Here is a 13,094-nt window from a genome sequence, read left to right as displayed (position 1 = left end):
GGAGAGAGATCCCCCAAATCAACCCAGTGAAACAAGCCATTTAAAATTAGAACAGCAACTAGGAAGCGGTTTCCCACATGTTTATTGTGTCGTATGATCAGTTGTGAGAAATCCAGAAGTGTGCCGGGTCTGTGGCTTTGTGTAAATCAACAGGCATAACCGTATGGACGAGTTCGTTTGGAGAAACTGAAAGGACATTCTTTGTCGGACCACTTGTGACGGGATAGTTTACAAATTTTACGGACAATTTAAACATGCTTTGGTTTTTTTGGTTTAGGATTGTTTTTGGCACCTGGAGGCAGCACGTCAAGCGTAACGCAAGTCAAAACTGTGGCAGAGATGAGAGGAAGTGTATACAATTAGTGCCACTCAAAAACCATTTCAAAGCATTTTTACACAAATAAGATTAAGGAGCCTGCATAGTTTTACAGAAGGGCAAAAATCACAGGGCTGTTTTGTTATTCCGGCCTCGACTGAAACACTTCTGAGGATTCATTCAACTGAGACCCCGAGATACGATTTCCAAGTTTGAAAGTTGATATGACAGAGAAAATTTGGATCTACGTCTCCAACAAACCCAGAGCACGTCCACGCTAGAGCGTCAGCTGACACATGGATAAAGAATGTGAGCGGGAAACTTTGTATCTGAGTTCTCAACCACTTTCTCAAGATGCAACCCTAAGGCGGAGGTCCACGTAAGTCATACTGACTGAAGTAAATACGTGAGTGATGATGACGAGGACTCGGCCCTACTGTTTCCATCTGTTTTGGATCAGGCCGACCGTCTCTGGGAGGATCTCAGCGCTGAGAGATGTTGACCTGTGCGTGTTTGTGTTTGACGCCAGTGCCTTGCTCCATCAGCTCCAGACTCACTGATGGGTAAACTCTGAGCAGGAAGCGTCTTATTCTTCATCCTCGTCTCCCACACAGCGCTAGCTAGCTATTGCGATGTCTTGCTGCGGGGGTCAGGGTAAAGGTCAGAGTTGACCTGCTAGTGTTTATTTCCCTGTAGTGTCGTGAATCCCATTGGAACGCCTTGTTTTGTTTAACTTTGTGTTGTTTAATTCCTTGGTTTGTTGTACCACCGAACAGCTGTTGTGCCTTAAGTGAAAACACTGCTGCGGCCAGCAGACAAAACGCAAACAGGAGGCAAGCTCAGGACAATGGCATTACACTTATTTAGTCCAACTGCTCTGCTCTGGGATTCTTCCAAGAACATTGTGTTTAAAGAGTTCAGGTTGATTCACTTTGGAGTCTGGCTGAGAGCATAACACAATATCTTGCAATTTTCCCCAATTTTGTTGTCAGTTCATATGCTGAAGTGCTCACTGGGCTACAGGCTTGGTAATATTTGATAATAATCTATCTAGGCAACATAACAAGGTTTTGTTTAACCCGGGCAACATTCTCTCATTAAAATATGAGCAAAGAATGGAACTTACAGCTTTTCATTCCTCCTGTCTGGTTTGGGAAGCCAATCAAAAGTCGTTACACTAAATAAGTAAACTGACAGAAAGAAGAAAGCCAATTCAAAGTACTTTCCCATTTTTCTATCAACAAGTCGTGGAGGAAGCTTTGATGCGTACCTTCATTTTCACATAAAACACAAAGAACAATAAATGTTTCTTTCTGTTTGTCCGTCCAGACCGAACAATTTGTTTTCTCTTTCTTCTCACTCTCTCTGCCAAGGCGTGTGACCTCCTCAGCTTCAAGCTAACCTTTCCTCATAAAAGGAGAAGGTGTTTGATCTCGGCATGACTTAACTATGATAAACACAGGTTAATATGCATGCATGACTCAGTGCCCAGTCAGAGAACAGAGCAAAAGTAACTGTGGTCTGCTTCCAATTAAGGGCCCACAAGTGTTTTTTTTCCATTGGCCTCTTCTCGATTCTATCGGCGTTCATTTTATAACAAGACAAGCGAAGCAAAGTGGAGGAATTGGATGAAAAAGAAAAGGTTTTGATAGGAAAGGAAGTCTTTCAGCAGGCTGGTACAACTCAGCTCTATTTGGTCTCTAGGCTGTAAAAGACAAAACTCTTCTGTGTAGATTTAATGTCAGAGCCTGCACAATCTCTGCTCAACCCCCCCCCCCCCCCCCCCCCCTGAGGAAAATAAGCTACTGCCTGCGTTTGAGTTTACTCCAGAGATTTAGCATGATAGCAAAAATAAATAAAGTGAGAGTGAAGTTCTGACATCTGAGCAACCTGTTAACCTTGCATGGCAGCTGGATCACTCAGATTTCAACCCTGAAATGTCACTCATCCATCTTGCAAACCCCCCCAGTAGAAAGTGTGCTTAATGTGACTTCAAATGTCGCTGGATTACACAAACAAAGTTTCCTTTAAAGATAAAGAGGCTGGAGGAACAGGTACAGTCAGCAATTGCTTTTAGTTGCAGTCAAAAAGTACATAAGACGGTTGAGGAAACGACTACAAGTTCTAAACAATGGCTGCTGCAAAAGAGATTAGTCTGATAAGCTGTTCATCAGAAACTGACGGCATTTTCAAATTAAAGAAGAGCTAATAAAAAGGTACTCCATGGTGGCTTTAGCAAGAGTTCCAGTAAACACTGAGGTGGTGACGATGTACAGATAATGTGCAAAGGCAAATTTAACTCTTCTCAATGTCTCAATGCCAGAGACAGTTCTAATCACCTTTCAAGACCTACTTCCAATTTCCAAAGCCTTTCCATGGACTCTTCACCACACGGACGTGTGGCATAGATACACAGAATTTGAGAAATATTATTCCACCTGTAACACAGATTGAAAGCTCCTATTAACTTAGTTGCCAGGAGAAGAACTCTACTTTTTTTTTTTTCATTTCAAAGTACTTTAACTTTAATGATTAACACACAGAAGGAGTAGAGGCATTATATTCTACACAAACTCAACACAGAGGAAATGACAAATCAATTTGAAAATAAACAAAAAAAAAAAACGAAAACTCAAAAACTGCTTGTGTCATGGGTGGATGCCAAATGCAGCAGAAAAGCCGCTCATAATTAAACCCAACTCTCCCTCGCCCACATAAACACTGTCTAGACAGTTTTTAGATAGAAATGATGCAGATTACTGCTGGGGTTTCCTGTCACTGCTGACTCTTCAGCGCAACAGTTTGAAAAAAAATAACAGAAGTTCACAATTAATCTTCTCCAGCGCCAGGAAATTAGTAACTGTTGTATGTTTTCATATCACTACATATGGATACATAGATCAATTTCATTATCTTACAGATGTTCAGAGGAAGGAAAAACAAACTAACAACCTTTGATGTAAAACAGCCGACAGGCCTCAGAGAACTTCCTGTACCACCCTGGACGGTAGATTAACTTCACTGGTAAACTGTCTCTCTCCAGGGTGGGGGGCCAGGCCAAGGGACTGAGTCACAGACAGCAAAAAAGCTTTCATGTGACAGCGTATGAGGAATGTCTCAGGCTGAACAGATTTCAAAGCCATGAATCAAAACACAAACACGGAAAGTTTAAAACCACCCAATTTAAAGCAATTGTTTCAATGATTTCATACAACCCACCTCCCTAATTTACATCCAACCCAGATTTTTTTTTTCTAAACAAAAGATTAACACACTTTGATATACAGTGGGGTTGGTTGTCCCATCTTAATATGTATATATACATTGAATATAGCAAGAGGAAATGTATATTCCCAGGGTCGTTCCGTGATTTTTAATGAAAGTAATGCGTTTTGTTATAAATCTGCTTGAAACACCCCAAACAAAAAATACTTTAAGCGATCTCTTCTCTACTCTAGGCTAATAGTCTCATTGTGCAGGTGAATTCTGGTCTCAATTACATTATAAACATTTTAGTCCGATCGTATTATGATCGGCGAGATCTAAACATGGCAACCATCCCGGCTACCTAGCTAACATGTATTATTAGCTAGCTACGACAGCAAGTTCAACTGACATAAACGAGCAAACATTAGCATTTGTTTGGTGAAACTTTCCAAAGGTAAATACCCTCTAAAAGTGAATAACTATAGCTACTACTTACACTGTTGTTACGAAGCGCGACCGCTTCTCTTGGTTAAAAAAAAAAAAAAAGTTACTCCTGTCCATTTTGAAGTTTTTGCACGATGAAAACTGTGCATGCTGAAAATAATCTTTCCTGGCTCGCAACGACTACACCACTAATTGCGCTAGTCCGCATTAAAAACAAGGTGTACCTCTGGTGTTTAAATTAAAAAAAAAAAAAAAAAAAAAAAAAAAAACTTTACAGCCCAATGTCTTACGAGAAGAAGGCGCTCAAATATAATCGTTTTCAACAATGAGAAATAAAAATAAATAATATTTTTTAGTTTCTTGGTTAACACATTTTGACACGTAATATTTACTTCAGGAACAAGCGCTTTCTGTATGTAAAACTGGAAAACAGAGGGGGGATCTCAAATTAATTTGTGATGTAATGTCATGAGAAAACAAATTATGAAATCAATTTAGTTTGTAACAAATTAAGTTTTTAGTTTTCTTACAGCAGAAATTGCATCGGTAACACAATCACAAATCAATACATGCATCAATATTTCATTTACTTCAAAAGTATCACAGTTGTAAAACCCAGTGCTTTATACTTCTGCAACAGCCATAAAAAACGATTGACCTTGTGTTCAATAAACGCAAAACATGTAAAGAATCAATAAACACTTCTGAAAGTCCAGCTTTGTTTCCTTCTTTAAAAACCTTCATTCTTTAGTGTTATCAGTCACAGAATTAAAAAAATAAAATTATATATATATGTATATATATATATATATATATATATATATATATATATATATATATATATATATATATATATATATATATATATATATATATATATATATACACACACACATAATAATGACATGGGTGAGAGAAACTCTAAAGTGCAAATAACAATCAAAGGTGAAGGACGGCTTCATAAAAACTCTTATAGACAGCGAGGAGTCATCTCAGATGACCTTCAGTTTAAGCATACTTCATTTTCTTGTTTATAGAGTATTTTCTCTCAAGACATTATGTAGTGTTTTATATTCAGTTTAAAATGTCACCTTTGGATAGACGTGAACTGACAGTAACAACTGAAAATGTCAGACTGTTTCAGGGGTTCTCAGGGGTGTAAAACCACAGAGTTTAAGAAATTGAAACCCAAATATATTTTCAGTTGAACCAAAGTCATCTAAAACTGGAAAAAGAGGGTGACATTTTTGTGTGATCTATCCACACACAAAATGGTTGAGCCTATGTCTGTATTTTAGTGTACAGTTTGTCTCTCACATTCAGTATAACATTGCAAGACAATGGCTTTTTGTTGACTCTAAGAGAGAAACACCTCCATATTACACATAGAACATTATCTGTAGCCACTTCCTGAAATGCCCACTAGATGCTGACACCAATCAGTCAGTTTAAAAAGTCCAAACATCTCTTTCAATACATAAGATGTTCAACTACTTGAGTCATTTTTATATATATATTTAAAAAAAAAAAAAAAAAGGCACTTAAAAACGCATGCGCACACACGCGCACAGACACACGCACATCAGGTTTTAGGTTCTATCCACTCAGGCCTCTTTTCTGATTTGGATCCTTTAGAACAAAAAATATCACTGTTCACCACAAAACGAGTTCATATTATCTGTGAAGAGGATGACTCGACAGAAGATCACGTTGACTCTTTTGCGGCGCTGCTTGTGCACTGTTCAATTTATGAGTCACTTTCATATTAGGCTCTGAAGTTTCTTCTGTGTTTCTGTTTCCTTGCACGCAAACATGTTACCAGCAGCCCAAGCGCGATCAGCGAGACCAGCAATATTATCAGTGCAACAATGGAATAGTTCCGCATTCCCGCGCTGTGACACATCTCCTTGGTCACCATCTCGATCTTGACCGGCTCGGGGTACTCCTCGTGTACGCAGGTCACCGTCTCGATGTCTGGAACCACCAGAGCTGAGTGCTGGACCATGTGGAGAAAGTCCAGGTTGCGGCAGCAACTCAGTGGGTTGGAGCCCATGTAGAGGGTCTTGAGTGAGCGCTCCAGAGTCAGCATCGTGTTGTACTCAATGGTGACAAGGTTGTTGTTCTGCAAGTTCAGCGACTCAATCGAGGACTCTTTGTTCCACGTTGGCAGGGTGGTCAACTGGTTTGTGGATAAGTCGATGCGTTTGAGACTCCTCAGTGATGACAGATCGGTGTTTAGACCAGATAGGTTGTTTTCTCTCAGGAGCAGGTGGACCAGGGAATTCTCCAGTCCTGTGAGGGATCTTTTGTCCGTGTCTAAGCCTGGATTCATGGACAAGTCCAGTAACGTTAGTGAGGTGTTGTGGAATGCATTTGGAGGCACAGTCCTCAGATTATTTTCAGAGAGATTCAGGAAGAGTAAATTTGGTATTGAACCGAAGAAGACACAGTCCTGGATATCTGGGTCTGACGGACAGATTTTCAGGTTATTTTGCTGGAGCTGCAGATGATTGAGACTTGGAAGTCTTTGGAATGTTTGAGGGTCCAGAACAGCGAGATCGTTTCCTTGTAAGTGGAGCTTTTCCAGTGACTGCAGAGTGTTTTCTCCAAATGTCAAGCTCTGCAGGGAGTTGTGGCTGAGATTGATGACCTTCACTGATTGGAGAAGACGTTTATTGGTGAGAGAAAAGGAACTGATACAGTTGTGGCTAACGTTTAGGACCTCCAGGGATCCCATACAGTAAAAAAAGGTCTCTGGTAAGCTCTTGAGTTGGTTGTAACTCAGGTCCACGTATTTTAGATGATTGAAGAAAACGCTGATGTGTGTTTCAGGATTCCCCGTGACGTTGACACTCTGGAGCCGATTTCGTGAGACATCCAGGTACTCCAGGACGTTGTTTTGTGGGAGAAGGGGGAAGTAGAGCATTTTATTTTCACTAAGATCCAAACAGGTGAGCTGAAAACGATCTATGGATCTTGTGCTTTGGAAGAGCTCCATGCTGTTCTTGCTGAGATTGAGCATTTTCAAGTTGCAGAGATTGAAGTCTGTGATGCAAGTGATTGAGTTCTTGGACAAGTCGAGTTCCGCCAGGTTATCCAATGAGTCGAAAGCTCCGTCTTCGATTTCCAGGATCACGTTGTTGTGGAGGTTGATTCTGCTCAGGGACAAAGCTCCACTGAAGGTGTTTTGTGATACCTTAGTAATGCTGTTGCTGTTTAAGGACAGGTTTTCCAAGGAGGGGGAGTTGGCCAGGAAATAGTCCGACATTCCCGTGTACAGGCCGTTGCTAGAAAGATCAAGTGACTTTACAGCGGCGAGCAATCCAATGTTAGTTTTAGAGTGAGCAAAAACATTTAGATGATTCCTGGAGAGATCCAGGACTTTTAGATCAGTCATGTCTTTGAAGAGTCCCGGCTGGATGAAGTGGATCTTGTTACCGTGAAGATTCAGATGACGGAAGCCCGTGTGGTACGAAAGTGTCTCCTGGGTAAGATTTTGCACCTGGTTGCGGGAAAGGTCCAGCATCTGAACGCCACGAGGAAGGTTGACAGGGGCACTTGTAAGACTTAGATCACTGCAAAACACATCCATCTGGACCTGGGAACAAAGGAAAACACATCCAGTCTGATTATGTCAGTAAACAGACGGATTACTCAATCATGACACAACTGGGGGTCAACTTATGAGTCACTGTTTCTACAGAATTTCTCTAGCAGGAAGGTCTGTGACGAAAAATGATTTTATCACACAAGTTAGCTGCTCTTTAAAGGCTAATGATTCAGGGCCTGTTCTCTTTGGCCAAGAATAATTTAAAGATGCAAACGCCTTAGTTTCTTATCAGCAGCCCACGTTCTGTCATCTCCTTTTTCCCCCTCTAAGCTAGAATATTGAAGTTATTTAGTGCGGTTTGTAAGTAAAACCATATGGCTCCGAGACCTCCCATGTCAAAAAACACCTCATAAAATTGTTTCCGTTTTCTCTCGAGGCACAGTTTTCTTTAACATGTTTGTGGGATCCTTGGAAAAACAAACACAAAAAAAATGTCATTACAAATTCTGCCACCAACAAACATGATCTCATAATTAAGGGCTTCCGGGGGGCGTAAAGGATCTCACACCGCTCTTCCAAAGCCAGGCTGAAGTGCTACTGCTCACATTCCTGATAGCTCGGAACTCAGGCCCTGTTACGTGAAGTTTACATCAGACGGTCAGTGCCGCCTGCTGCTCTAGCAGATGGGAACAAAGGCAGGAAGCTCAAATGGCTATTGGTTGCTCTGATCAGTCTCAGATCTGTCTTCTCCAACACAGAGGTCTTGATGAGGGATAACATGAGCCTATAGATCTGTGTTTAGGCGCCGTAGAGGTTCGGCCAGCACAAATTAGGTTCAGGCCACAACTCTCCCTAACAAATGTCCTAGCGGAAGAGCCTTGTTTAGGACCTCCAACAGTTGCTCTGATGACACCAGCTGCAAAAACAACGTAAGCTGGGCCATTTCTTTTTTTTCTTCTTCTGATTTTAATCTGGTTTTAATTGATTTTAATTTAAGGACAATGTTTTTCTACTCAACATAAACAGTCGACATGCAACTTGCGCTGACCTCAGAGCTATCAGCTTTGAGACATTTTAAAGGAGCTAAATGTGAGTTCATTGATGAGAAGCTGATGAAAGAGCAATCTGCATTACACATCAGAGGTTAGTTTGATCTGCACAACAGGTTCTTTTTTAGACTCTGCTGGTTGAAGAATGTCTATTTTGCAGGCAGAAATAAGGCACAGAGAACAGAGAGTACAAAGGTTTAGTCGGAAAAATGACACCGTGTTTTCACATTCTGGGACACCTCTGCATATGTTGGTTTTTTAGGATGTTCTTTTTTTAAATCTGGAAGAAAAAAATACTAGAGAAAATGTATACAGTAACTGGAGCACTTCTCAAAGGAAGAGGTTCTTAAAGGAACTAGATGTGAACCTTTCAATGGTGAAAGGTTCTCTTGGACAACATGCCACAACTGAGACGGTTTTCTTGTCGGAAGCCACCAAACTGAAAGCACCTTTGCTGAACCTCAGACTCACAGAAGGAGCGGGTACACTTTTAGGGTCTCCGCCTTCTTACACAATTCAAACTGTTGCACGTAAAGCCTGAAATAAACGAGTTGCTTTGCGCCGCAGAGCAACAACCCCTGCAGAGTGACATGAAAGCATTTCCAGATTTCCTCTGAGAAGAGTCAAATAATGTTTCGCCATCCAAACACTGCAGCTCTGACTGCAGCGGGGGTGAATAAACTCACATCAGGTCAAGAGTCTCCAAATAAACTGTCTTCCTGCAACTAATACATGAGGCATTTTGTCCCCTGACTGTCCCTGAAAATAACTCCCCTGGCCACACACACACACACACACACACACGTTTCTGTTCAATATTCAGCAAGCTCTCGTGTCGTGCCCATACATACCACTTGGCAGGGAGGGAGGTGGTGCCGTTGAGAGTGCACGGTCTTTGCCACCGCGCAGCAGCCGACCAAGAGGAGCTGGAGGAGCTGCTGGAAGGCGGCCATGGCTCCCCTGCATCAACAGGAGAGGAGAGTCCACATCAGCGCGGGTCAAAACACGAGTGCAGGAAGCATGCAGCAGGCGATACGACTCGGCAGGGGAAGGAAGAGGGAAGTAGCCTGTGACAGCACTATTTATGCCCCGGCCATTTAAAAAAAAAGGGGATTTTTTTTATTTTGCCTCTTGTGCACTGTGACATTTATGTTTTACAACCGGCAAAACTGGAAGTACTGAGAAAGAATGACTAAGCAAACGTAGCTGTTTCCGACATGATTTAAGTGAATGTAGTGACTTCTGCAGCGTAAGATATTATTTGGAAACCAAAGAGCTTGCTGATTGTTTTGACGAAGATGAGTCACCCTCTGACGAGTTACGTGCCTTGTTACAGTGCGGAAACTTGTTGAAATATTTCCTGACAGATTTCCCCCGTCCGACAAAACAAAAAACATTGTTGTAGGGCCAGACAATGTGGGTGTAATTAAGCTCTGCAGTGATGGTGGTGAATGTGCGTGGAAATTGAGTGGAACAGAGAAGTTGGTGAGAGAAAAAACAGATGGTTTTGAAATGGAAAAAAATATTTTCTTTCTAATAGATAAGGAGAAATTTAATTTCTCAAAAATTAGGAATGAAGTTGTAGGCCTTACTTTTTTCTATTAAAAAAACTTGTACATTTAAAATAATATTTTGCATATTAAATGCTGGGTAAAGTAACTATAGCCAGTTGCTTTGGTAAACCTTCAGTCACCTTCATGCAATTAATGTGATTCTGAGAGGTGAGAAAGTTACTGGCAGTATGACATCAGAGTTCCTTCAAGTCTCACTTTTTTTTTCTTTCTTTTTTAACATAACAGGTTATTACTTCCTGGGTCAAAACCTTTGCAGTTGCCTCAAAGGACCTCACCCAAACACTGTCCCACTAATTTTCTTAGATCATTTGCTGCACAATGCTCAAACCTTTTTCAAGATATGAATCATAACAGATAAAAAAAAAAAAAAAAAAATGAGACGCAAAGATGTCAGCGATCAGCCCAGAAAGTTATTTTTGGTTTATCGTTTAGCTCCATCCTGTGCAATTTCATATTGATGTTTAAAAGAGTTTCCTCTGAAACAGGTCTGTTGAAATTACCCAAAAACACAGAGACATTTAAATATTGTGAGGGGGGGTATGTTCAGCCCAACTGTTCATTTCCTCAAGGACCCCACTGGATTTATCTGATGACGTCTGTCAGAGACCGGACCCTCACTTCGGAAACCCCCAAAGACAACACTGTGTTTAGAAGAGTAGTTAAAAATAGTTTCACGTCACACAGCTGCAGGGGCAAAATGAACAGTTTAATAATGCTTTCTTTACCAATGATGACAGGTTTTTGTCTCTATTTTGTTGTCAGGACTCACCTTCAGTAGAGCTGCGGCAAAGGATGAACAACAATGTGCATTTAACCATCACTGGTTGTTTTTTTGTTTTTTTTTGACTCCGCTGATCTGACAACATCTATTGTATACAAGCAGAAATAAGGCACAGAGAACAGAGAGAACAAAGGTTCACATCCAGTGACGCCTCTGCACGTGTGGGTTTTTAAGCAAGCCTTTTTTACACCTGAAAGTGGAAAAAAAAAACTAAAAGAAAAATTTGTAGAAAATTTGTACAGCTCCACTATGAGTGCGATCACACAAACCCACGGAAGGCAGAGTGCATCCGACCACCACAGGACTGAAAAAAAAAACTACACAATTTACCCTTTAGAGATGTGAGCTTTTACCTGACTCTCAGCTGATGACTAGTCCCTGTTGAGATCTTCTGACCATAATCGATTTCACATCCTCAAGGTAACCTTCACACACTCCCACAGACACTTTTGACAAAGGCAGCCGGACCCACAAGGCTCCTCTCAGCTGACTCTTCGCTCCACATGTCCCACTCTGCTGTCTGGCCATCGCATCCTGTGAGAAAACCCTCCCCCCCACTCCCTCACCCCCCATCCACCACTCCCTCCGCTCTCAGGAAAGTGCCTTATAAGGGGGTTGGGAACATCGCACTAGTGCTTCACCATCATAACAAAAAAAGAAAAAGAAAAAACACCCGGTGAGAATTCAGAACTTGGACCGCTTCTCCAACTTCTCCTCAGTTTGTTTGAATGTTCTCACGCACCAGCCTCCATGTGGAATTTGGAGAATTTTCTTCTTTTCATTTTTTTCATTTTTTTTTTTTTTAAATAAAAAAGGCATTTTGGAGAAAAAACCTTTTATGGTTGTAAATAAAAGTGAGGGGTCATGTGTCCAGGCTCCACCCTGAGAGAGCAGACAGTCTGCAGCCGTTTTTAATGTAGTTATTAGGAATTTCTGGTCCATCACATGTGTAGGCGTGCAATGAAAAAACAAACAAAAAAAAAAACCAACCAAAAGCAAAACACCCCTCTCAGGAATTTGAGCTGTCATGTGACAGCAAAACAATCATCACATGGAAACAATTTATGCCCATGTGGCAGCTGCTCAGATCAGGAGGGAGAAGACGGGGAAACCCCTGTGGAATTTAAATTCTCATTATTTTGCAATGTTTTGGCATGAGGAAGCAAATGTCACTGTGTTTCTCACCTGAGAGCTGCTGGTTTGTGCGGAAGCAGGCACTAATTGCTTGACATCATCCTCTGAATCCGACTGTCTCACAGTGGCTCACAGTGACAATTAGTTGATTTCCTACGTGACTGGAAGCAAGAACAAAAAAAGTTGCAAAAAAAAAAAAAATTCAAGTTGCATTAAAATATTCATATAATATATAATATACAATAAACAATTAGAACAAAATAGCAGAATGGGGGGAAAAAACAAGTTAGACTTTTAGTAGAAATGCTTTTCATCACTTTGAAAAAGGGCCGCTGCCCACAGAGTATCAACATTTTTTTTTTTGTTTGTTTGTTATAGAAGAGAAGATCGATTTAATTGGTTTTATGTTCACGTCACACAGAAACAGACAATAACTAACAAGATTCTCATTTGAAATGAAACTATAAAGCAGAATTTAACTCCGGGATTGTTAACACAGCCACTGTGTTGCAAATCTGCTCACAGACAAAGAGATGGAACATGTTCGAGTTGAAGTTGAGTAGGAGGTGAACCGGGCTTACCTGGTTGCCTCTGTTCGCTCTGCTGTAGACCAACAGGTTTACTTTCACATGCGCCAACATTTTTTGTTTTATGAGCCGCAGAGGCGCAGCCTCACGTTTCCGCTAGAGGCATGATGTCATCCCTCCTGCAGGATCATTTCCCGGGATTCCCGCCTGAGCTTTTGGCCGCTTTATTCTCAACTTTCCTTTCACTTCCCAACGCTCGTTACAAGGACCTTTCATTTATTTCCCCCACTTTGTGTGCCGCTCCCCACCTCCCTTGTCATCTAGTGACAACACGGAGGGACCAGGAGGAACGTTGGGAAAAATGTTTATGTCGTTCTGTCGTTGTTGATCAGCTCCCACCCCCTGCTGGCCACATTTTAGTCGTGCAGCATCACATGTATTTTTTTCTTTCTGCATTTGAAACGAGTATTAATGCTACCTTGACATAGTCTGTTCATCGCAGTGACCTCTAT

The 13,094-nt window shown here is 41.2% G+C and overlaps 1 protein-coding gene across 3 annotated transcripts; it reads right to left on the bottom strand.

The window, feature by feature from the left end:
• Positions 1-4,529: 4,529 nt before the first annotated feature.
• On the bottom strand, positions 4,530-12,842 carry lrrc32 (leucine rich repeat containing 32). Of its 3 annotated transcripts, XM_076031972.1 has the most exons (4): positions 12,637-12,842; positions 12,107-12,216; positions 9,418-9,526; positions 4,530-7,565 (listed from the first exon to the last, which is right to left on the bottom strand). In XM_076031972.1, exons 3-4 carry the CDS (start codon positions 9,517-9,519, stop codon positions 5,733-5,735), a joined length of 1,935 nt encoding a protein of 644 aa, XP_075888087.1. In that variant the 5' UTR covers positions 9,520-9,526; positions 12,107-12,216; positions 12,637-12,842; the 3' UTR covers positions 4,530-5,732. The 3 variants fall into 3 exon arrangements, with proteins under 3 accessions (XP_075888087.1, XP_075888086.1, XP_075888088.1); XM_076031971.1 differs by lacking the exons at positions 12,107-12,216; positions 12,637-12,842 and adding an exon at positions 11,275-11,465; XM_076031973.1 differs by lacking the exons at positions 12,107-12,216; positions 12,637-12,842 and adding an exon at positions 8,084-8,148 and having other exon boundaries at positions 9,418-9,484.
• Between the last annotated feature and the right edge of the window lie 252 nt (positions 12,843-13,094).

The sequence above is a fragment of the Nelusetta ayraudi genome, unplaced genomic scaffold, assembly GCF_046127955.1.
Source record: "Nelusetta ayraudi isolate G7.1 ecotype Tasmania unplaced genomic scaffold, CSIRO-AGI_Nayr_v1 ptg000033l, whole genome shotgun sequence".
In the NCBI taxonomy this organism is placed as follows: Eukaryota; Metazoa; Chordata; class Actinopteri; order Tetraodontiformes; family Monacanthidae; genus Nelusetta; species Nelusetta ayraudi.
The sequence above is the reverse complement of the archived record's forward strand: the minus strand, read 5'-3'. Positions and strand labels throughout refer to the sequence as shown.